This window comes from Thrips palmi, unplaced genomic scaffold (assembly GCF_012932325.1).
Source record: "Thrips palmi isolate BJ-2018 unplaced genomic scaffold, TpBJ-2018v1 HiC_scaffold_10, whole genome shotgun sequence".
NCBI lineage: Eukaryota > Metazoa > Arthropoda > Insecta > Thysanoptera > Thripidae > Thrips > Thrips palmi.
In genome coordinates this window covers 4,084,654-4,109,303 of record NW_023144621.1, presented here as the reverse complement: position 1 = coordinate 4,109,303, position 24,650 = coordinate 4,084,654, and the positions used below count along the sequence as shown (strand labels likewise).

Sequence of the window (24,650 nt, the reverse complement as noted above, 5' to 3'; positions counted from 1 at the left end):
CAATAGTAATCGTGAATATAAGATAAACTCCCCCGGGGGGAGATTTAGGAGCCTTCCGGTGCGAAATTTGAAACTATTTGTGCGGTAGTTGCTGAGAAACGTGAGTGAGTTACGGACAGACAGACAGACAGACAGACGCACGACCAGTCACTTTTTGGTACCCCCAAACACGGCATAGGGCTCGTGCATTGGCGTACCTTTATGTCACTCCCGGGAAAGGACACGAAAACTTCTCTCGCGAACTGGGGTTGGAGCAGCCGACGCCAAAGAAATTGATCGAATTTTGGAAATAATCTGCCTCTCGAGCAAAACAAAACGCTGTCTAGAAACAAAAATTTTTGCTCTTTCACCCAAAGTGCTTCAGAGAGCTTAGTTGATACTTTCTGAAACTAGGCTTGACAGAAAAGAGGCGCGGCAGTTCAAACGGGGCTGGAGGGTCAGGCCACGATTTACCACCTTTATTCGAACCTTTGAAGGAAATATTGAAGAATTAAGGTTACGGAGTACTGTTTGTGTGTTGAGGAACGAACTCTCAACATAGATCTGGAAAAAAATCATCAGGGTTTTAAATATTGCTAGTTTTGAGCGTCTGCGGGCGTCGTCTGCTGGTCTCAGTCCGTGAATTTGTCATACTTTCGTACCGCCATATTTCGCGTAATGAACGAGCCCTATGGGCTCGCTATCGCTCGCCAAAAAATACAACTACTGTTCAGGTTCGGACCAGCAACACAATCAAAGTTTCTTTTTCCATCGGGCACCGTGCTGCTGAGTTCGTTTACTTGCATCCCAAAAAAATCGTCCCCGGAGGCACCCCGCCCCGCTCCGCCCGCATTCGAATGTTCAGAGCGGAGAGGGTCTGCGAAACAGCAAAGTCAAGCAGTTGCAACGTCTTTGTGCGACTGCATCGGAGTGTTTATTGCTGTTTTTGGCTATTCTGTGCCAAAGAAAGATTTCCCCCCCCCCTTTCTCTCTCTCTCTCTCTCTCTCTCTCTTCTCTCTCTCTCTCCTCTCTCTCTCTCTCTCTCTCTCTCTCTCTCTCCCCTCCCCCATTATTCTGCTCCCCTTTGAGTCCAATCTTTTCCCCTCCTGCAAATCGGTGCCCGCCGCGGCACCCGGGGGTTGAACAGCGCGCAGCTCTTGTTTGAAACTTTCCACCAGTCCGAACAGGATGGGGCCGACATGCTAATTCCGGTCGGACAGACGGACAGACAGACAGGCAGACAGAGGCGAGGGATTGCCATCGATCTGGTAGCGCTATACGTATGGAAGTGGATAATTGGCTGAGTGAAGCCACCGGCTCCAGCGGTGCCAAAAAGTTGGGGTGTCTGCTCGCTGTCCGCAGGGGTTTCGGAATGAACGAACACCTCGACGAACACCCCCAGCGATTCCCGCAACAGCACGCGTAGTCAGACGAAACAAACGAAACACAATGAAAACGAGTCTTTCCTGCACCGTTTGAATCAACCAGCCATGTTTATCCAACTCGCGAGACCTCGCTCTCCGGGTGGGGGTTCCTTCCGGCGCCCCCGGGCGAGCAGTCCTCCTTAGACTTGCTTGCAGTTCTGACTGGAGCAGAAACATGTCAATACCCGTGGCAGACGCGAGGCGCGCGAGCAGACTGTGCGCCTCCACTTGGAATTGGCAAACAGCAGCAGCACCTGTGAAGCTCAGTTCTATCAGTGGCCGTCGCCGGGGAGGCCAATGAATCATGCAAACTCGGAGCCAACTTCCGGCGCCACTTCCGGTGATACTTCCGGCAAACGCGTGGCGACCACGTGGCGAGGGACAGGATGACGAGAGCGAGGTCCGGAGGAAACAGTGGCCAGAATGACCTACGGCTCCAAGTTGCCGTTTCTAGAGGGTACTAAAAATCAGTTTTCAACCGTGGTGGTTTTTATTTCTTCAACGCTTCAACTTCTTAACCACTATAATGCGGCCTCGCCAGCCCAACCAGCCTTGCCACTCTGGACAAGTGGGGCTTGGCGTGCCGCACTCTTTAGAAGAGCGTGCCCGAAACCCGTTGGCCCGCGCTCATCTCTCTCTCTCTCTCTTCTCTCTCTCTCTCTCTCGCTCTCTCTCGCTCTCTCTCTCTCTCCCTCTCTAAGCGAGCGCTGTGGGGCTACCGCGCTACCGCGTACGGGGCCCTCCCTGCGCAAACAGCTCACACACTGTCCCGAGCCAGGCCGCGCCAGGCCATGCTAGGCAGGCCAAGCCAGGCCGGCGAGGTGGTGGGGGTAACCCTGGGTAACCAGACGTGGCAGGGAGGGTGGCAGAGCGCGGCGCCGCGACCCTCGTAGAAACGTACGTAAAAAAATAATTTAGCTCGAAATTTTTTTTTTTTTTTAATTTTTTGTGTGTGGTTGTGGGAAGAAATTTGGTTGCGAGCAGTGTAGGCGGGCCCGTGTATGCCAAGGTGCGGTGTGCTGGCGGCCCTGCACGTCTCTCTGAGGCAGGGGGAGGGGGTGTGGAGTTAAAGCTATTGTTTTCGATGTAACAAAGGACCGCAGCAAGGATATTGCGCGCGTAGACACGTGCGTGTGAAGGACGACGTTCCGTCCTCGTCGCTCTCACGGCCCGCGCGGCCGCGCGTGCGACAGAGAGCCTCTCAAAGGCCGGGGTGAGTGGTCGGGGGCGCGAGGGGAGAGAGAGAAAGGGAAACCTGGGCTGTCTTATTACCGCCACTGTCATTCCCCTTTTAAGAGTTCGATGAAAAACTGAAAACGAAAATGGAGACTTTTCACGCATGCGCCCCGCGCACCTTACCTAATTGCTGGCAATCCAATTTTAAAGAAGGCAGGCCATCGCTCCTGGAGGGGACGGAGAGAGAGGGAAACGAAAAAAGGAAGGAAGAAACGGAAAGGCAGCGACCGCCCCCCCCTCTCTCTCTCTCTCTCTCTCTCTCTCTCTCTCTCTCTCTTTATCTCTCTCTCTCTCTGCGTAGTCCGAAGGTGGCACTCGCTCTCGATGCGGAAGGTGAGTCTATTTCTTTAATTACGGAGGGAAATGAGGTATAAAACAGCGCCGTGTTTTGCTTCTGGCTTGCCCTTGGACGTCGACGTCCTTTTTGCCGTCCGCTGCCTCTCTTGGTTTCGACTTCGATTTCTCGCTTAATTTTCACGGGCCAAGGTTGCCCATTCGAGTTGTATCGCGTTATTATTGGAAAGAGGAAAGTACGCACCTCGGCCATTTTCTCGACGTCCGTAACTGTATCCACCTGCAAAGTTGGTATTCATTGGAGTTGTTCGGTGAGGCTGAGGTTGTTTTTTCCCCAGTGCGGCCAACTGTGCAACAATATTTCAAGATGGGTGACGGGGTGGCCATGTGAATGGGGCCGGCAGACTGCATGGGTTGCCTAGCAACAGGTGACAGTGACAGCAGTGGAGGTGCCGCCCCGTGTGGTGTGGGTGACGGATTACAGGGACGGGTTGAATTTCGCGCGCGAAAGGCACTGAAAAAATCGGCACAAGTTTGGAGTTAAACGTTAATTTTTAAAAAAATTCGTCTGTAAAAAAGCAGACTTGGTGTTTCTTTCAACCGGTCGGTGAATGCTTTCGTCTACCGGGACGAGTTGCCTCAGAGATTCAAAGGCTGCTGCTAGGCTGCACTGCGTCGCGCCTTCGTCCTCCTCGTCCTGCTTGAAGGAGCAGCCGAGCCTCCCTTCTAAAACAACAAGCCAGGAAGTGAGATAGTAACAGACACCACCCTCGACCTGGATGGGCCGCCTCGGCGGCTTGGCGCGCAGGCAGCCCGACCCTAGGCCGACGCCAGGCCCTTGTAGGTCACTGCCACCTTGTAGCAGGAAAGCGCGCCTGTCCCGCCCAGGATGGCCAACTGTTGCGGAGGTCAGGCTGTTATTTCGCAGCAGAAGCTGCCCGCGAGGCTGTCAAAAAAATAAAACCTTTCAGAAATAATAAATAAAAAGGCCTACTTTGCAAGATAAATGGCGGAACGTCTCGTCGAAGTGAAATTAGGCCGAAAGGCTAGACTTGTGTTTGCAAGCCGGTAATTCATTGGCATTCATGCTGGCCGTGGGGCTGGCCGTGGGGCTGGCCGTGGTAGCATCCAGAGGACTGTGGAATAGCCAGGGCCTTCGCAGACCAGCTCAGCCCGCGGCACGGCCCGGCCGCTTACCGCACATGCCCTTATTATACCCATCATCACCTTCTTTCAGCGGGAAGATGAATGGCTTGTCTAGAACACCGCCGCGTCCGCCCGCCCCCTCCCCCACCCCTTCCTTCTCCTTAATCCCCTGGCCGCCCTATCTGCCACGTCTTGTAATGGACGGGCAACGCCGCAGATCAGGCAAAGCCCACGCAAGGAGAGAGAAACAGATTGAAACTGGGCGGAATTTTCGTTTTCCCTACTTTTTCCTCTCTTCTCTCTCTCTCTCTCTCTCTCTCTCTCACGCTGCACGATTAGGCCCAGGGTGCAGAGCAAGGCTCGAGCAAAGGTGTTACGTCACTGCCAACGAATCCGAGATCGTTTTCAATGCCAGGCCTCTTGGCTACCTTTGACTGGAGCGTGCCCAGAGCAAAGAGGGAGAACAGCATGACCAGAGTCTGACCTGACCGTGAACAGAGCTCGGCCAGAACGTGACTAGAGCCTGACCTGAGTGTGACCTGACCGTGACCAGAGCTGGACTAGAACGTGACTAGAGCCTGACCTGAGTGTGACCTGACCGTGACCAGAGCTGGGCCAGAACGTGACTAGACCCTGATCTGAGTGTGACCTGACCGTGACCAGAGCTGGGCCAGAACGTGACTAGAGCCTGACCTGAGTGTGACCTGACCGTGACCAGAGCTGGACTAGAACGTGACTAGAGCCTGACCTGAGTGTGACCTGACCGTGACCAGAGCTGGGCCAGAACGTGACTAGAGCCTGATCTGAGTGTGACCTGACCGTGACCAGAGCTGGGCCAGAACGTGACTAGAGCCTGACCTGAGTGTGACCTGACCGTGACCAGAACGTGGCCAAAGCGAACGGAGCGTGCCCGAGGCCAGGGGGTTGAGACCCCTCTGAAAGTGTCTGCCGCGCGGGCTGCGCTGCGCGGCGCTGCGCTGTCAGGCGAATCCAACACTTTTGTGCCAGCCCAGCGGGAAGGGAAGCGGCTGGAAAGAATATGAGGAGGAAACTGTCGAAGCCCTTTGCACGCAGCTGGGGGCCGCCGAGCCGAAACAGAGAAAAAGGATATGGCCGAACCGGAACTACGTACATTACTCCGTCGAATATATCGCCCGGATGGAGAGAAGCGGAGCCATTTTGTGTCTCCGCCGCAAATTTTCCATGAAATACACACTGAGTATCGAGCGCCCACTGCTTTTTACGGACAGCATGAAAAGAAACTGGCCTCGTTCTTCCATTTTCTTTGCCATATTGTGCGAGTATTTTTATTTGCGCACTGATAGTAGCGCGCGCAGAGGGAACTAAGAAGACGGAGCTGGCGAGGAGAGAACGCAGTGATGACGAGGCGGTTCGAACCGCCCCGCTAGTTGATGGTGAGTAGGGCGGGGGGCATAACCCTCGGTCACACGCGGTCCAGCCTCATCCCCGTTTATACCACTCGACACTATTTTTTATGCTTTTTCTCACCGGGTTTCGTTGGCCAATTGACTTTTCGCTGTGGGTTGAAGTTCGTATTTACTTCCAAGAAATGTCAGAGGACTCTGTTCCTCTCTCCAATGTGATTTTCTTTTTGCGTCGAGTGGAGATTGTTCGAGTAGGCGTTGTCTCGCGGCTGCCTTAATGTGCCCCGAGGTAGGTCTTTCCGCTCGGGCTTACGTGGCTAATATGAAAGCTGACGAGGTCGTGGTGGCTCGGCTCGGCTCAGCTCGGCTCGGCTCGGCGTGGCTCGGCTTGCAGCGCCAAACCCGACCGCCGAAAGAGGAAGCCCCACACTTCCCATTCAATCTTGGATAAAATTGTTTCCTCTCCGGAGGCGGGTCCGCAACCCGGCAGGGCTGGTCTGGTGCGGTGCCTGCCCACATCGGTACATTGAATGGGTACTTCTGCCGTCGGCGGTCCGCTTCGGCCCGCTTCGGTCCGCTTCGGTCCGCTTCGTTCCGGGTCACCTGGGGGCCGTCGCCGGCCGGGTCTCCAGCCCGGTCCCCGCCCCGGTCTCCTCGTGGCCCGCGGGGTCGGGTCGCGCCGAAGTTCAAAGCCCGGTCCAGGAGGGCACTTTGGCGAGCCTCGGGACACCAGCGCGTTTCCAATTCTACAGGTCGCCTTCGGGGGACCGCTGCACCGTTATTGTTATCTCGTGTGTGTGTGTGTGTGTGTGTGTGTGTGTGTGTGTGTTGCGGGGGGGGGTGTTAGGGCGTGTAGGACCAATGCAACGGTCACCACACCCACCCTAGATCAACTTAACAAATGTTTTTGAGAGTTTGCAACGCACCTCAGAAGATCCTCACTTCGAGTCATGTCAGGTCTGAGGAAGTCACGATGGACGTCCTTCACCAACTCCGGAGGAAAAGTAGCTTTGTTTACTCTGTCCAAGAAATAGCAGTGTATCAACGTGTCGGTGCCGAGTCGGTGCTATCCACACACAGCTTCAGTCCAATCTGCCTCGACCCTGGAGGGCAAGATTCGACGTACAGCACGCATTGCTAATGCAGGGTCCAAGGTGTGTGCGCGGGCGCATGCGAGCATGTGCGGGGCCAGACCACCTTACACTGGTGCCAGCACGGCCTGAAGCAAGGTGAGGTAGGACCAAGGTTAGGTTAGGTTCCGGCTACGATGCCTAGAAAAGGCGACGCACTTCGAGGCACGAAATAAAGGCTGTCGCCACTCTGTTTGTTTTCGGTGACCTACAAAGGCTGGGCGTGGCTGGGCAAACAGGGGCCCCGCCAACGACCGGCACCGACCGTGGCCGCGAGGCGACGCGGAGACGCCAGGCGGTGGTAGCGTGGCGGCAAGGAGTTTGGCGGCAGTGCTTCATCAGTCTCTCTCGCACTCGGGGCGCGTCCTGCCCGGTGCGGCAGAGACAGAGCGACTGCCCCCACCTCCATCGACCTATGGCCAGCTTTCCTGATTCCCGATGGCCGAGAGATGCATAATAGACTACACCGCAAGACGTGCCACACAAGGGAGCGGATGTTTCTCGAGGAACAGGAGTTTTGTTAGTGAAAGTGTTTTATTCAGTTTGATGTCTTGTAGTGGACAGGAAGGGACAATCCACTGCACAGCCAACAACCTCCACAGATAGAAAATTATAGTCTGATTTTTCACTTAGATAATTTCTTAAAGTTGAATCCAAAATATATATTTTTAAAGGCATAAGACAAGAATCTGTGTTTTTTTGTTCGTTCAAGGATATTTTTTTAAAGATGAAAAATCTATTTTACCGTTGGACTGAACACCATCCCCCTCCCTTCGCCCCCTAACACGCACGCTTCCCGAGCGACTCCAGTCTGGAAATGCAGAAATGCGCTCGTCCCGGCAAGGTGTCGCGGAAGAGGAAAATAAAACAGACAAATTGACGCAGGGGAGGGAGCAGGGCACCCGTTCGGATGGCGTATGCATCCAGAGGAAATCAGACGGCGTCGAAGCGAAACTGAGAAAGGAGAAGCGGATTGAGGGAGAGGGCGGTGAATATTTCGTCCCCCGTTGTCTCTCTCCCCCTCCCTTCCGCCCCGCCACTGCGCACATTTCGCAGGCATTCTATTCCAGTGAGCTATTCCCGCCCCTCCCTCCAGCATACACACCGTCTTTCCAATCTCATGTTTCATATCAAGTTGGCGCTGGCCTGCGGACTGATTCCCAACACAGCAGCGTTCTGTCTCTCTCGCACGTCTACTGGGCACCGTATACGTGTGACGGAGACAGATGATTGTCCAAGCGAGTGCACCTACTACCCAACATTTTCATTGCCAATTTAGTTCGGCAAGAGCCAATGAAGCTAAAAGTCATCTTTAGCAGCGTAAAGGATGTGATCGTGCTCTACTGGAGTCCCGAGAGCGAAAGTGACCCCCCCTGACAAACTGAGGGCCAGGTCAACTCGGGGTAACTCGGGGTAACTCGGGGGTAACTGGGGGGTAACTAAAGGGGGAAGTCGGGGGGAACTCGGGGGGAACTCGGGGGGAACTCGGGGGGAAGTCGGGGGGAACTCGGGGGCAAGTCGGGGGGAACTCGGGGGGAACTCGGGGGCAAGTCGGGGAACTCAGGGGTAACTCGGGGGCAAGTCGGGGGGAACTTGATCGACTCGCCCAAACACTAGAAATACGCTCCAAACTAGCACCGTTGCCTTTGTCTCGTTGCCCCGTTTCTAAAAGTGCCCCTACTTGCCCCTCTAGCTCAGCGGTTCCCTACCTTGGGGTCGCGACCCCAAATGGGGTCGCAAAAAAATTTTGAGGGGTCGCGGCGAGGTGGCTGGGGTCGCCTGGGGTCGCGGTGGTTTCCCGGCTGGCCCACACGCCGAGCACTGGCTGCTTAAATGCCGCAAAGTTGATCAAAACGGTCACAATGTGTGTAAAAGATCGTGTTTTGGGTCGACTTTAAGCATCCACTGCTTCTGATCTGAGGCGGTAAATCGCCCTCCCTCAACGGGCAATTGGTCTTTGGACCTTCCTTTTGCATGCCTTTGTTACGGAGTGCAATTATCTGCCTCATTTTGGGAAGCAGTACTGCCGCAAAGTTGGTCTAAACAGTCACAAATGTCTGTGAAAAATCGTGTTTTGAGCCGACTTTAAGCATCCACTGCGTCTGATCCGAGGCGGTAAATCGTCCTCCGTCAACGGTCAATTGGTCTTTAGATCTTCCTTTAGCATGCCTTTGTTACGGAGTGCGATTATTTGCCTTAGTTTGGGAGCATTTTTTGCCACAAAGTTGATCAAAACACGATTTTTCAGACATTTGTGACCGTTTTGATCAACTTTGCGGCAAAACTGCTCCCAAACTAAGGCAGATAATCGCACTCCGTAACAAAGGCATGCTAAAGGAAGGTCTAAAGACCAATTGACCGTTGAGGGAGGGCGATTTACCGCCTCGGATCAGACGCAGTGGATGCTTAAAGTCGGCTCAAAACACGATTTTTCACAGACATTTGTGACTGTTTAGACCAACTTTGCGGCAGTACTGCTTCCAAACTGAGGCAGATAATTGCACTCCGTAACAAAGGCATGAAAAAGGAAGGTCCAAAGACCAATTGCCCGTTGGGGGAGGGCGATTTACCGCCTCAGATCAGAAGCAGTGGATGCTTAAAGTCGACCCAAAACACGATCTTTTACACACATTTGTGACCGTTTTGATCAACTTTGCGGCATTTAAGCAGCCAGTGCTCGGCGTGTGGGCCAGCCGGGAAACCACCGCGACCCCAGGCGACCCCAGCCACCTCGCCGCGACCCCTCAAATTTTTTCGCGACCCCATTTGGGGTCGCGACCCCAAGGTAGGGAACCGCTGAGCTAGAGGGGCAAGTAGGGGCACTTTTAGAATCGGGGCAACGAGACAAAGGTAACGGTGCTAGTTTGGAGCGTATTTCTAGTGTTTGGGCGAGTCGATCAAGTTCCCCCCGACTTGCCCCCGAGTTACCCCTGAGTTCCCCCCGACTTGCCCCCGAGTTCCCCCCGAGTTCCCCCCGACTTGCCCCTGAGTTCCCCCCGACTTGCCCCTGAGTTCCCCCCGACTTGCCCCTGAGTTCCCCCCGACTTCCCCCCGAGTTCCCCCCGAGTTCCCCCCGAGTTCCCCCGACTTCCCCTGAGTTACCCCCGAGTTACCCCTGAGTTACCCCCGAGTTACCCCCGAGTTGACCTGGCCCTCAGTCTGTCAGGGCCCCCCCCCCCCTTCCCCCTTTTCCTCCCCCCGGGGGAGACCACAAATAATATCATCAATGAGAGTGCCTGGCCACACCATCATCGCCATGACCAAAATGAGCTGACAGACCGGCGACACACAGACAGACGGACAGGTAGGGGATGAGACCGAAGACTAGGATCGAAGACCTCGCAGGTATTGTTGGCGGAAATAATCAAATTTACGACCCAGGACGGACGGGCAAACGGGAAGTACAGTAGCAGACAGATAGAGGGACGGTGGGGCGGTCAGACAGTCCGGGTACACTACCAGCAGGTGGCAGCTAGACAGCTGGAGCTGTCTGCTCGGACGAGAGGAAGGTTGACCTGTTGTTATCCACTCCTGGGGGTCCTAATTCCATGTCCGGGGCAGGTCGGGCTGGACCCCAAGATAAATTGCTTCTTTGTGCACGGGCATGGCGCTAGTCGCACCAGTGGTGTGGGAAAGAAGGAAGGTGAGTCCTTCGGGGCGAGGTGGCTGCTGTGGCTGGCCTGTCCGACAAGGGCTACCCGGTGCAGGGGCCACACTGCACCAAATAGTTTGTTTTAAAACTTCTTAGCAACAACGTTCCTCCTCTAGAGGGTTCTGGTTTAGACCACTTTCAATAAACCCGCTAGCCGACGCTACGTCGTTGGCTCTGAAGGACGCGATCCACTCGCTTCAGTCGGAATATCATTTTTCTTTCCCCTTGGGGCCCCCAGTTGAGAAACAATAAGCCAAAAACTGAAAATGAGCTGCTCGCGGTTCGCAGCAAAGATCTCATCAAAGCCGAGTCGTTAATCATGGCATTGTTGAGGAGTGAGGTGAGAAATACTTCAATTACGAGAAAAGAATGATTCAGGGCTGCCGGCTACTCCGTCTCGAGGAGGAATTAGAAAGAAATGAGGGAAATTGAGACGCTGGGTGTTTTAAAGTTGGCTGAGAGGGACGTTCGCTCTTTTCATTTTGCGAGCACTGGGCATCCTTGTTGCTTAAGTGGGCGGGGCCCCGAGTGCGACGGAGACAGACCGGATCGGGTTGGGCGGTCTATAAAGAGCCCCGACTGCACCGCCGAGCCCTCGGCCTCCGCTTGGCTGCCCAGGCCGGGCCAGCCTGGGCTAACAGCTGGCGTCAACTTTCTTCCTGATTAGTTCCTCCGCTTTTGTGGCTGATAAAAGAGATCACAAAAAACGAGAAAAGGGGGAAGAAAAAAGAGAAGGATCAACGTCATAAATTACGTCCGGCCAATTTGCATATCTAAATTGAATGTTGTGGAATAATTACGCGTCTTCTTTGTTTGAGCGCCGGGACGCGGAGTGCTCCTCTCTCTGTCCGTCTGTCTGTCTCCGCCGTCATCGGGGCGCACTCTCACTGCAACAGTTGGGCCCCATCTGCCGAAGCCTCTGTTGCATTTTTGATTTCGCCGTGCTTCTGGTAGTTGCCGACTCCACCACTGCCCGGAATCATTCATCATCCACACCTACCCTCGAGTCTGTGCAACAACTGACAGCTGATTCGGCAGCCACGAGACACTCGTCGATTCCAGCGAAGTAACCAAACTCAGCCACGTTTTCTGATGCCGTGAATCCTGCCCGGACCCTCACTGCTGCCACTCATATTTATAACCCACTTTCTGTTTCTTCCTTTTTTTCTTCCCTCCCCTGCTTCTCACTCCATCCACTTAGGTATTCATGGGATTTCGTCGGATCGATAGATGAGATCCAAGTGTCACGATAGACGGGCAACCCGTTTTATTCGGGCACCTGAAAAATTCACCGTCCCCTTCACCGGCTCCTTCACACCCCCCCCCCCCCCCCCCCCCTTCAGCACCAACGTCCCCCTCCCCCGCCTTCTCTTACTCCTGCCAGCCACCGCCAAGGCCTCAGGGGACTTCCCCGAGTTTTGGGCGGCGGTGAGGAGGTGACATCACTTAAATTTACACACTAAAAAGCCTTGCATACTGAACAACGGTCCAGGCTGAAGAATGCCTTAAACGCCGCCACGGGTTTACCTCAGCACGCGCAGCGTCACGGCTGATAGGAGACGCTTTGTGTCGTTCGTTGGGGGTCCCGTAGGGGTGCGAGAGAGACAAAGCGAGGCCGGAAAGGGACGCGTGTGCGGCGGCCTCTTGGCGGACTGCAGCCGACAGCGACACTCGTTTGCATAATGTGTGTCAGGGTTGATATATACTCATGACCGCCACTCCAAAGAGCGCCCGCCCGCACTGCTGCCCCTCCCCCGACCCGCTCCCCCCTCCACTCGACCCCTGCCCGCTCGCCCGTCGCGGCACATCCCCACTCCGTCTCCGCTACCCCCACTCCCAGCACAGCGCCTTTTTTACGAATGTAGCCGCAGCCAGGCGCGCGGCAGCAACATCCTGAAGCGAAAATCAGGGATCGCCCCGAGGAAATCAGCGTCCATTCACGCGTCTAAATGCTTGGGCGCTGCACGCAAAGTGGCTCCCCTCAGGCCGGGGCCGAGGGTGGCCCCGCTTCGCCTGCTTCGCCCACTTCGCGCTTCGGGCACAACTTTGTTGATTGAAGGCCGGGCACGGCCACTCGAATACCAAGTGGCCAAGTTGTTTGCGTTGTGCGTGGCGGCGTGGCCAGCCGGTGGTCATTCCCTCCCAGTCGTTAACGCACAGTCTTGGAACTGGCTGCAAGGGTGCGTCCCGTCTGATTGATTGCAAGCGCAGTCACTTTGGTTAAAACAGAAATTGACACTGACCTTCGATGAAATAAAATCACTCGACGTTTTCCCTGCCCGATCGCTGAGCGAAACATTCCTTTCCACGGTTCACTGTGTTCGCTGCCGCCGCTGGTCGGATAATATAGGGCGACTATTGGCACTGTGACGCCAGCTTGCATGCGCCGGGACGGTAGACCCCCTCCCCCTCCGAGGTAATAACAACAATGCACAACGCTGGTGTGGCCGCGCCTCCCCGCCAACGCGCCAGCCCCAATTCCTCTGCTGTATGGATGGCAGGCAGCCCGAGCAGGCAGCCCCAGCAGGCAGCCCGATCGCCACACAAGCAACAGTTTACGTACGGCCGCGCGGGCCCTTTCAATATGGGGGAGGGGAGGTGCCAGGAATGGAGCCGCCGGACCGTGGCCACACATTACATCACTCATGCGGTGAGTCGATACGGTCGGGATCAGCGGTTGCGGAGGCAAGGGCCGATCCTGCATATGGCAAGCGGAGAGGCACGAGGAGGAGGAGGAGCGAGAAACGGACGAGGGCTTGGAGAGAAACAGGGAGAAGGAAGACAGAAAGAAAATGGAAAACAGAAAAAAAACGAGACAGAAACGGTGCCAGGCGTCATTGTCAACGCGCAGCGGCCGCAATAAGCTGTGGGGCAGTCACAGTGTAGATGTGGATCGGCTGGGAATAGATCTCACACACGGCGAAAAAATATCCTCAATTCAGGTTTTGTTTCACGTTTTTTGAATTGGAAGCAACGTCACAGATAATCAGAATAACGGACAGACAGACTAACAGACGGACACACAGAGAGCAGACAGCGCTGGGAGCACAGGAAGTAACCTTGGCTCGATTGTCCGCCGTGCCCCCATCCCTTGGCACCTCCATGCGGCCACCCATCCTCCCCTCGACCCTCTCTCACACCCTGCCAGACACCCCTCCCCCTCCCCTTTTCTCACACGCGCCCCGCCCCCCAAAAACTCCATCCCCGCCCGGCCTCTTCGTGGGGCAGTCCCCGCTAAGCTCACGTTCTGTCCTTGACGAGCCCCACCGCTGTGACTGAGCTCAAGAAAAAGGAGACGCGGCGAGGAGAAAAAATCAACATGTAGGCGGGAAGGTTGACGTAAATGGCTGAGAGTGGTAGCTCAGCACACCCGTAAACTCCACGGTGTCCAGCCCTTACGCAGTTCCCGTAGTAGAAATGGAACTGTGTCCTTGAACTATGTCAGCGGACGTCGAGTTGCGACATGCCCTGTCCACCCCTGCACTGCGTCTGGCTGGTCTCATGAATATCAGTCGAGTCTCTCGCTATCGCCAAACTGCATTTTCCAAGGGTTTCTGCCACGTCCTTTTTCTTTCTCTTCCTTGTCCTCCTGACCCCGCCCTCGTCCGCGCGCCTGGCGTGTCCCACGCCCATTTTCCGTTCTCACTGCCATCTTGCCTTTAAATGGCGTGAGTACCGCAGCAAGTACCAGGCTCCCTGTCTCCCAATGAAATGATAATGATTTCCCTCCTCCCCACCCCACCCTCCGGAAGCTTAGAGACCACGGCGTAATGGAAGAGCAACAATAACACGACCGTATCTCAGGGCGTAAGTGGGCCATTGCACGCAAATTAGCTACCCGTTTAGAAAGACCGATGAAAAATGCATTTCCGAAGTCGTGGCAAGTAGTAGTGGAGTTAGCGCTGGGTTATTTTTAGTCGACTGAATAAGTCATGAGGCTCTGTCCGAGGCACATTCCGCGTAGTGTCACCGCGAAGCGCGGCAGCTGAATCGTTGTAAAAGGGCTTCACTGTCTGGTGATCTATTCGCTCGGGGAAACTTGCATGTACCCGACTTGGGGGGTGAGTCTCACCTTGGGGAAGCCCTGGACAGGACGCCCTGGGCAGGACGACCGGGTGGCCCCCTTCCCCTTCTCTTACTTTCCGCGCTATGGCCTGCAACCGTTTGCGGGTCCACTAATTTATAGGTTAGGTCTTCCAATGCCATTGTCCGCCTCAGTGGCCTTGGAACTCCTGCTGCCTTCTCCCTGGCTCTGCCCGCCTGCCTGCCTGTCTGTCTGTCTGTCTGCGTGTCTGTTCGTCCTTTTGCGAAGCCCGCGCGGTCCGGTTAGCGCTGCGATACCAATCTGCCCCAACGCGGCTTGTGCCCAGCACAAAAGAGAAAAACGCATTTCCTTTTTTCAAAATCATTCCGGCCATCCCACGCGGCTGTTACAAACTTCTCGCAGAGGAAAAATCCTTGCGGAGGGTCTGGCTGAGGCCGGCAGAGGCCACTCTGGCCTGCAGAATTAGCCCACACACAGAAGTCTCGGCCAGACGACCGTCCACGGTCAAGAAGGGAGGGCCTGGCCCGGCCTGGCCGTGGAAGAGGTCCGGAAAGGGACGGCCGTCGCGCTGGAGTGGCAGTGGGCTGTCGCGAGGACCCTCAGACCGAGCGGCTGGGCGGGCAGGACAGCGAGCGGGAGAGCGAGTGGGAGGGGAGAGAAGAAAGCGGTAGCAGGATCCCATCGCACTGTGGACATTGGGATAAGGGTTCAAAAAGAGAGAGAAAAAAGGGAAGGGAAGACGAAGAAAAGAACCTTGCTCGTCCATTTAGCCACTGGATTCGTGTATTGAAAACACTGTGAAGCTGCCGATTCACTGTATAAGGCGAAAACAAACTGGCTCCGATTCTGTATTTTTGCCTAAAGAGTTCTGCACTAGGATTAAGACAAAGTTTTAGTCGATTTGACTCAACCTCATTTTCAGAGTTTTCCGTGTGAACAGGGAGGACTGTAGCTGGGCATTAATAAGTGCTGCTCAAATGTTTGACCCTTCCAAAGGGACGGCAGGCCGGTGGGCGCTGCAGGAGAAACGAAGCTAATTGAAGGCGATTCTCGGAACAAAGGCAGGCGCAGGCTTGGATCTCCCTGCTCCGGGCCTGGTCAGGCTCTCGTAAAAGACTTTATTCAGCGCTGGGTCGGCTACGCCTCGCGACAAGGGCCCTTGCGTTGGAACTGCGTAGCTGGGACGCGCGCAGCCAACGCTCAGACGGCCAGTTTAGGTGGGCACCGCTCCGGGAAGTTTTGCGCTTTGTTCGCCTCAAACCAAACACAAGATCAAGTCCGCGAGGGAACCAAACGATTCCGGTTTCAGCGAGGAGTCCCTTAAGAACCGCAGTGGTTGGAACGAGTTGATAGTCGTGCCGGTCATAAGGCTGAAAATCGGAGCTCCGGTTTTGAGAACCTTTCTTGTCTCCCTCCGAATTCGAAACGCATTAATTTCACAACTTTGGCGTGAGATTCATGCCCGAACACAGGCTGGTGACAATTACGGTCGCCTTACCAAACTTGGAGATCGGGGTGCCGTAGACATCGGGGCGGACGGGCTCGGCACGGCTCGGCTTACCAAACTTGGAGATCGGGGTGCCGTAGACATCGGGGCGGACGGGCTCGGCACGGCTCGGCTCGGCTCGGCTAGTCAGACTGCCGCTCCTGAACTACCTTCCCCGCCTCTTGACTCCAGTAATGCCCGTCCCCCCGCACCTGGATTCCCCGGCGGGGACCGCAACGGGGACGACGTTCCAGAGGATTCAGTTGCGGAAACTTTCCGGCCGATGCAGTAGTTGCTTGTTTTTCGCGCCAGCCCCGTGGCCTCATTAAGAAGGCCTAACCAGCGTCGTGTGCATGGCAGTGGAAAGAGGTCACGCTGTTCATCGAACTGGCGTCGCTTTTAGTTTGCTCACACGAGGAAAGAATAGTTTGATACAGTTTTCCAGTGGCCCTGCGTGTCCTCCGCGGCCTTGGCCAGCCTTTGTAGCGAGCGGAAGCCAGCAGTCCGGGCGACTGAACTTGCAAAGCAGCCACTGATTCGCTGGAAGGAAGAACCGAGAAAGAAAGGGAGGCGAGGCAAGGGTCATAACAAAGGGCCGAGGAGGGAGCGGTGGAGGCCAAAGGCACTGTTAAAAAAATCAGTTGTAATTTTCATAACATTGGTTGGCATTTTTTTTCACAAACAATTGTTATGAAAATTAAAATCACAAATGATTGTAAATTGTTTTACAATCACGTTATGAAAATTCATATCATGTTATGAAAATTCATATTCGCGTTTGCGAGGTCATTTTAGGGCAGTTAAGCAAAAGGACGACCAAGTGTTCATGTATATGAACACCTATGCGGCCTTATGCCATTTAGTGAACCGATTCTGCTTTTGATCAGTGGGTTTCGAACCCGGGATCTTTGACTTGTGGTGCGCGCTCTTTACCGCTGTGCTACCACGTCCCACGGGAGGCGGAGGGTCAGCTGCCTGATGACTCTACCAGCGCCCCTTGGCCACGCCTCTTGAGCTAGTTATGAAATTTACAATCGGATTCGGAGAATTACTATTGTGTGCTCAAAATCAACACTTAAGATTCGCAATTTTCAGAACATGGTTTGAAAATTACCAACAATTGTCAATTTTACGAAATTGTTTCGAATTTTCGCATCAAGTTCTGAAAATTGCAATGTTTGTAAATTTCATATCCGTGTTCGGAAAATTGTCATCAAAATTGCTTTGAAAATTCATAATTTTTTTAACAGTGGGGTTCAAAGTCGGCCGTCGCTGGACCAACGCGAGTCTAAATATCCTCGCATTGACAGTGTGCCGACAATGCTGGGGAATCGATTCAGTGCACGCTCTGGACTACTTTTCCTACTGAAACCGTAAAGCACTGTGCTTCGCCATTCCTTTTGCCCGCTGTGCACTCGATGGCCCGACCGTGCTCGCCTGCGCCGTGCCGGCCGTGCCCCTTTCCTTCATAATCGCGAAACACCACAGCGATTCCGCCTCCGCCATATTTTTCAATCTCCCCCGTGAAACTTCTCCGCTCCCTCTCCATCACGAAGCGTCGACGTCCCTCCCTGTTGCGCCTAGGGCAGCCTAGGGCCGGCTAGGGCCTGCGGTGCACGGCGGCACAGGCGAGGAAAAAACTTCCAGTTTTGGCCGGGCTTCTGTAAGATTTTTTTTTTTATTTAGCAGAAAAAAAATTGCTAACTAGGGGTACGCGCCGTTTTGTTTGGACGCGTAGTAGGCGAGCGATGCGTCTGTATTCTTGCAGAAGATGGTGAAGAATATATGCAAAGTAAGGCCAATACAGGGTCTTCCGCAATGAAAGGGCCGGATGTCATTTTCGTGATTATCTTACTGAAAACTGCAGGAAACAATGTGAAACTCAATTTTAAAATTTCGGTCACAAATTAGTAAATTTTGGGGAAAGTAAAGGTCTGGGATGAAATTGGAAGTCATTTTCGTGATCAGCACACCAAAAACTGCAGGAAACTATGTAAAACACAATGTAAAAATTTTGGGTCCAAAATTGGTAAATTTTTGGGAAAAATAAAGGTCTCAGATGAAATTGGAAGTCATTTTCGTGATCAGCACCCCAAAAAACTGCAGGAAACTATGTAAAACTCGATGAAAAAATTTTGGTCCAAAATTTGGTAAATATTTGGGAAAGTAAAGGTCTGAGATAAAATTTGGAAGTCATTTTCGTGATCAGCACACCAAAAACTGCACGAAACTATGAAAACACAATGAAAAAATTTTGGCCCAAAAATTTGGAAAATTTTTGGGAAAAGAAAAGGTCTGAGATGAAATTGGAGGTCATTTTCGTGATCAGCACCCCAAAAAACTGCAGGAAACTATGTAAAACTGGGATGAAAAAATTTTGGTCCAAAATTGGTAAATTTTTGGGAAAAGAAAAGGTCTGAGATGAAATTGGAAGTCATTTTTGTGATCAGCACACCAAATACTGCAGGATGCAATGAAACACCGGGGAAAATTTTTGGTCCAAAATCATGTTATTCTAGTTGAAAGTAGGGGTTTTTCAGTTTTTGGGTTTTTTTTAAGAGTGTTTCCTGTTCATGGTGTCATGCCATGAACCCTGACCCTATTACTCAGTCGAGTAACATTTAACAGCCAGCATTGAATTGCTTAATACGATTCACAAATACTTCAATTACCATTCGATATCTCCTTGTTACTGAATTATGAATACGCAATGTTATTAGTAATACCTAAAAAGCCTTTCTCCCTTTTAGTTTAAACTAGTGGATTAAACTACAGTATTTGATTTATCTGCATTAATTAAAAAGAGACATATTCACAGGCAGTCTGATTGCAACTACTTTACGGAGAAGACCTTCTGTCAGATCCAATGAATCGTTTCATAGAATCCAATGTCGAGGCCACTTATTGCTAAACGCAAGTTTTCTTATTCATAATGATAGTCATGTGGTTATTTAATCTTTGAAACATTTAGCAAAAGTATTTACCTAACATTCTGAGTAAATTAAAAAGAGAGAAAACTCAAACCATGACCAACAAAAAATTACCAGTTGTCGCAGACAATGTATGATTAAGTTAAAAGAAACGTCTCATGAAAACATATGACCAAGTCAGTGAATCGTTTTATTGAATCTGATGTCAATGTCAAACCTTGAATGCGCTACACTCACTCATCATATGGGTTTTTTTTAAGGTTAGTACTATAGTAAACTCACAGCATTGCAATGAAGCCTTTTCCCCGAATCAGTGCCAAGAGTCAGCAAAGACTATTTATTTTGGCAAATTAGTATCAGGGTTTTTACTTATAGAATGTATTAATATATTTTCTAACTGTTATTGAGCAAAACAAACAACTAAAAAATAATGTCTGAGAATAAAAAAGGAAAAACATCTCAAAGCTTACAAAGACCAAATCATTCTTGCAATTTTCAAAACACACACACTCCACTGACTGAAACATTTCCCCTGTAGCGGTGTAGCGGGGGAGGGGAGGGGGCGGACGGACGGACGAAACGCGTAATAATTGTCACTTTCATTTTCCGTATTTCACTGAGTTGACACTCCGGAGGGGTTTCAATCATTCTAAAAATCGAAAAACTATGACCGTACTCACTTCTAAGCCCTTCTGCTCTTTAGTTTGTTTTATTTGCCAATGTTTTGCCAGGTCCCGTATTTGAGAGTCGCGGCCGCAAGTATGAAAAAATTTCTACGAGCTGCCAACCACTGCCAACCTAACCACGCTAAGAACCTAATTCAAAAAAATGTTTTGAATATTTCAAACAATAGTAATCGTGAATATAAGATAAACTCCCCCTGGGGGAGATTTAGGAGCCTTCCGGTGCAAAATTTTGAAACTATTTGGCGGTAGTTGCTGAGAAACGTGAGGTGATTACTACAGAGGGACAGACGCACGACCCGTCACTTTTTTGGGGCCCCCCAAAAAACGGGATGGGCTCGCTATCGCTCGCCAATAAATTTAATTTTATTGATTGGTAAACGGTGATGGTCTGTGAAAATGATTGCAGAGTCATAGAAAGTTGGGGCTTCGAGTTTCCCGCGATGCGAGGGTTGACAGTGACCTGCATTCCCAGTGGTGGGGTTCGTGCCCGCATTTAATTATATCTGTCTGACCATCTCTCCTCCAGACGGCACGACGAGAGACGCCGGCGCGGCCTTGGCCTGCACTCGAAGAGGCTGCTTATAGCGCACTTCCGGGCGAGTGCCCACACTACCGGCTGAGCCCAGTCTAGCGGCGTGCCAAGATCAAGGCGTCAACTTTGGAGGCCCGATTCGTAGAGGCCGCATTCACAACGGCTTAGCTCCGCGCAACAAGTTTGAGCGGCACAAGTGGCGCTCTGCGTTGTAGTCACACCCAGTAGACGCACTGCTAGCGAGCAGCAACGGCCTTGCCTGGACATGGAGGCGACGGAGTGTATTGCATCGCATGCCGGCGAACGACGGCGAACGAATTCCAGTGTCGGGGCATGCCGCACTGCCACTTCCGCGCAGTTCCAGTGCCGGCCGTGCCGCGCTGGTTGCCCCACTGGCTGCCCCACTGGCCGCCCCGAAAAGGATAAAAATAAGTTTCTACGGCCCCTAAAACGGAGTGACCTACACACCGCCTGCCCGCAATGTCGCTGCGTTCCGCTTGCTTCCGTTCCACCGCCTTGTCTTGGCCGCCAAAACGGCCCGGAAGATGCCACAAAAACACGCAGCGCTGTGTGGCGGCGCCGCGACTGCATGCTTGCCGCGAACCGCCCTTGTTGTGCGCCGGATGATGCACTTCCCGCGACTTTCCTCGAGAAATTAAACATTCCCGCCATTCTTAGCTTGCCTCGGGAGTCGTGCGGGTTGCCTGCCCATACTCTCGCAGGCGCCGTCTCTTCTTCTTCTTCTTCTTCTTCTTCTTCTTCTTCTTCTTCTTCTTCCCTACTTCGCGTGCAGGGTGATGTGGATAGAACATGGCGTTCTCCGCCGCTGTCGACCTGCTGGCACCGGGGTGCATGTGTGTGACAAGAAAGCAAACTTGTCTGGGGGCAACAGGCCAGCAGGGGAAGGCCATCGGCGGGTAGGCCGAGCTGGCAATGGTGAGGGGTGGGGAGGGGGGAGGGGGTAAGCGAGGCTAGGGGTCGGGCGGCCGATGGCCAATACGATGCACCTGTGGCCTGGCGTGGCCCCCCTTCCCCCCCTCCTGATCTATCCTTCCAAACCACCTTATGCACCCTCTCCAGCCTTCCCCCGTCCCCCTGATCCCGCCGTACCGATACCACCGCCTCCCCACTGGCCTATAACTCGCATCCCTCCCAATAGACGCGGCCGACGCGGGGCCCAGCTGTGTCCGCGGCAATTTGTTTAGAGTCGTCGCATAAAGTGCACACACATTCGACTCCGTGTGTGTGCGCGTGTGTGACGGGGGAGAGGAGTTGATGTAGAGTTATACGGACACGTGAAGGGTGATAGAATATGGGAACCCTGTGTGTGTGCGTCTAAGGTGTGTGTGTGTGTGTGTGTGTGTGTGTGTGTGTGTGTGTGTGTGTGTGTGTGTGTGTGTGTATGAGTTCGCGTGTGTGTGTGTCGCTGTGTGTGTGCGTGTAATTGGACGAGACCGCTGCCACAAGGCCCGCCAGTACTCTCTCTCTTCCCCCTCTCTCTCCCTCCAAGGCGCACCACCTCGGTGACGGAGGATAACCACGCGAGCAAGCTATCTCTCTCTCGCCCAGTTCAACAGAGATTTCAACTCACGATAAAGAGTGTGCAGAGGCTCCAATACTGTCCCTCTCGTTTCCCACGCGTTTTCAAGTCATTTCCACGGCTAGTGCTTTGACAGTGTGGCTCTGTTTTTCTGCGCAGCACACACGGCGCGCTGCATCACGGTGCGGCTGGAGGCCCCGCAGTGGGTGCCGCTGGGCGGGCAGGCGCTGCTGCGCTGCCGCTACTCCGTGCAGTTCACGGACCTGCACATGGTGGCGTGGTTCCGGGACATGAAGAAGATCTTCACGTTCATCAAGGGCAGGCGGCCGGCCTTCACCAACCACACCGTGCCCGGCGCCGAGATCGATGTGAGTCTTTCCAGCTAATTCAGGACAACTTGGTGAAAAACGTTCTTCTGCACATTTGTTTCAAAAACACAGTGGTGTCATTGTTGGCAGAAATTTGCATCGATTTTCGTTTTTGCCCCCTGCTCTTACCCTTTCTTCCGATGCCAGCCCTCTAGTCTGGCCACTCCAATCCGGCCCTGCAGTGTGCGTGTTTCGGCGTGTTCCCGGTGGTCTGCGGCATGTGCTCCGAGTGCGGTCCGGGGCACGTCCCCGATTAACCCATTGTCAAATATGCAGTCCAGTCCGTTCTGGGACGAGGGGACCCCGCCAGGCCCCGCCAGGCCCCGCCTGGCCCCACCAGACCGACGTGCCCCACCAGTGGTTGCAGTGGGGTGCAAGCATTATGGGGCTGGCTCGCTGGCTCGGGCATCAACCATTCCTTCACACGCCCGACACGCTAGCAGTGCAGTCGGCGTCCTTTACAAATGGAAATTGTCTCTTCATCGACCCGTCGCGGAACGGACTGCACGTTGAAGCTCCGCTGTCTCCGCACTTTTGCCAAAAAAAATTGTTGGAGTTTAGCTATTTTTGTAAGTAACCTGTCATAAACCTGAAGCAGAACTGTTTAAAGTTACATCAGTTTCGTGCCTCTGACGTTCACCCACTGATGTACGGGCTCGCCCTCTCTGAAATCCGTTTTATTTTTCATTGGGTCTGACCTTGAAGTGGCACATTTTACGGCGTATAAAAGCCCCACGCCAAGACTCCAGCTCTTTTCCCTTCTGAGGGGTCTCGCCGCAGCGCTATAAAATAAAACAAAAAAAAAAGACAGCGGCTTAGTATTTGAACCCGGCACGATTGCAGTTTATCCATTTCGTTAAGGTGCGGAAACAGCGGCAGCCGTGGCGCCCGCATAATAATTTGCGGGGAAACTGGATTAAGTGGGACAAAATGGGGTCGAGAGGCAAGGCGGAGTCGGGCGGGCGGGGCGGGCGGGGCGGGGCGGGGCGGGGCGGGGCGGGCGGGCGGGGCGGGGCGGGGCAGGCGAGGCGGGGCGGGGCGGGTCGTGAATCACCCGGTAGGCTTGGCTCCGCACACGCCGTGGCCCCGGACAGCGGACCGCCCGTCCTATGGTGGTCAGTGGCGGGTCGTGTCCTGAACGGATGGGGCCCCGACCACAGCCAAAGTGAGTACCAGTCGAGGGGAGGGGGAGGGGGCGAGCAGAGCCCGTGTTCATTTGTGGGAAACAACAACTTTCCGCAGGACTGGGTTAAACTACTGTCTTGATTTTTTTTCGGGTCTCCTAAACTAAAGTAACTTTTTCATTTTTTTTTAACTTATCAAATTTTTCACATTTTAAGCGGGGTGAAGGGGGACGCGGCGCCCCTCCTCGGCGGTGTGGCCCACAGAGGACGCCTCACGCAGGCTACGCACCACCGCCGAGAAGCGAGGGCGTCGCGAAGCGTCGCGGGGGCGTCGTCGCGGGGGCGTCGTCGCGGGGGCGTCGTCGCGGGGGCGTCGTCGCGGGGGTCGTCGCGGGGGCGTCGTCGCGGGGGCGTCGTCGCGGGGGCGTCGTCGCGGGGCGTCGTCGCGGGGGCGTCGTCGCGGGGGCGTCGTCGCGGGGGTGGCTTCGCGGGGGCGGCGCTGGGGTCGAAGGTCATGCTGGGTCGGGCAGTGTGCTTCTGCCAGCGAGGGCGGTGGCCCCACCTGGCCGTCTCAGGCTAACGGTCCAGAAAGTTGCTCGTCTGCAGCAAGAATTTTTTTCCGCTACCGCCGAGACCCGGAACCCTCGACAAGGCCCTGCACAGTGGGTCAGAAGACCGTCGGAGGCAGCCGAATTCTAGCCTACTTTTGAGCTCCGGAGTCGCTAAACAGGACTCGAGTCGAACGTGTGATCCCACCAATGGATTGGTCTCAGAACGAGGAATCCATTGGTGGGGTCACACGTTTGGTTAGAGTCCTGTTTAGCGACTCTAGAGCTGCAAACGCGTGTAGAGTTTTGGCCACCTCAAGCGGCCTTCTGGCCCACTGTGCCCTGCCGCCTCACGCGCGCACACGCCCACTTGAGAATCGAGATAATCGAAACAGAGCGGCAAACCCAACGACTGGCACTAATTGCCTCGATTCGATTGGCTCAAAGCTTGCGAGAGAGAGAGAGAGAGAGAGAGAGAGAGAGGGGAGAGAGAGAGAGAGAGAGGAGAGAGAGAGATGGGACCCCCTCCCACGGCGGCAGTGTGTTACGTCAAGAAGCATTAGGCCGCCAAAAAATTCTTTTGCTGGAATTAAACATTTTCGGTGAGCTGCCTGCTTGGCGGGCGCGTGAGGGAGATGCAGTGTGTGAGTGCGTGGGAGAGAGACGTAGTGTGTGTGAGTAGGTGTGTGTGCGTTTGTCTGCGTGGGTAGGCCGTAATTAGAGGCCGTATGGCACGCGGTCTGGACACCGAATCCCCGCCCCTATAGCGACCCCCCCCCCCCACCCACCCTCTCCGTGTGCAAAAAGGCGGGGGCCACCCCATATTTTGTAAACTGGCGCTCTAACCTCCGCGAGCGTCGCCGTGCGCTAGGGGTAAATGAAAAAGAGATGGAGGGGGCGGCTAGATTTATCCCCGTCGTTTATTCCGACACTCGGTCACTGTGTGTGTGTGTGTGTGTGTGTGTGTGTGTGTGTGTGTGTGTGTGTGTGTGTGTGGGAGTGTGAGTGTCGCGTTAGGGACGTGGCATGGAAGCCCCACAGGCGGGGCGGACTGAATTTGAAAACGCGATACGTCCACGAAGCAGCGAAGAGGCGGTAGCACTGAGATTGCGGTGCCTTCAGTCCGTCGCTGGCCGTCGCTTGC

The 24,650-nt window shown here is 54.0% G+C and overlaps 1 protein-coding gene across 1 annotated transcript in view; it reads left to right on the top strand.

Moving 5' to 3' along the window:
• Positions 1–24,650, top strand: part of LOC117650708 — a 138,169-nt gene that overhangs the window by 75,879 nt on the left and 37,640 nt on the right. Inside the window, exon 2 of the mRNA XM_034394293.1 lies at positions 21,626–21,834. Within this exon, the coding sequence (XP_034250184.1) occupies positions 21,626–21,834 (209 nt within the window). The remainder of the gene's footprint in view (positions 1–21,625; positions 21,835–24,650) is intronic.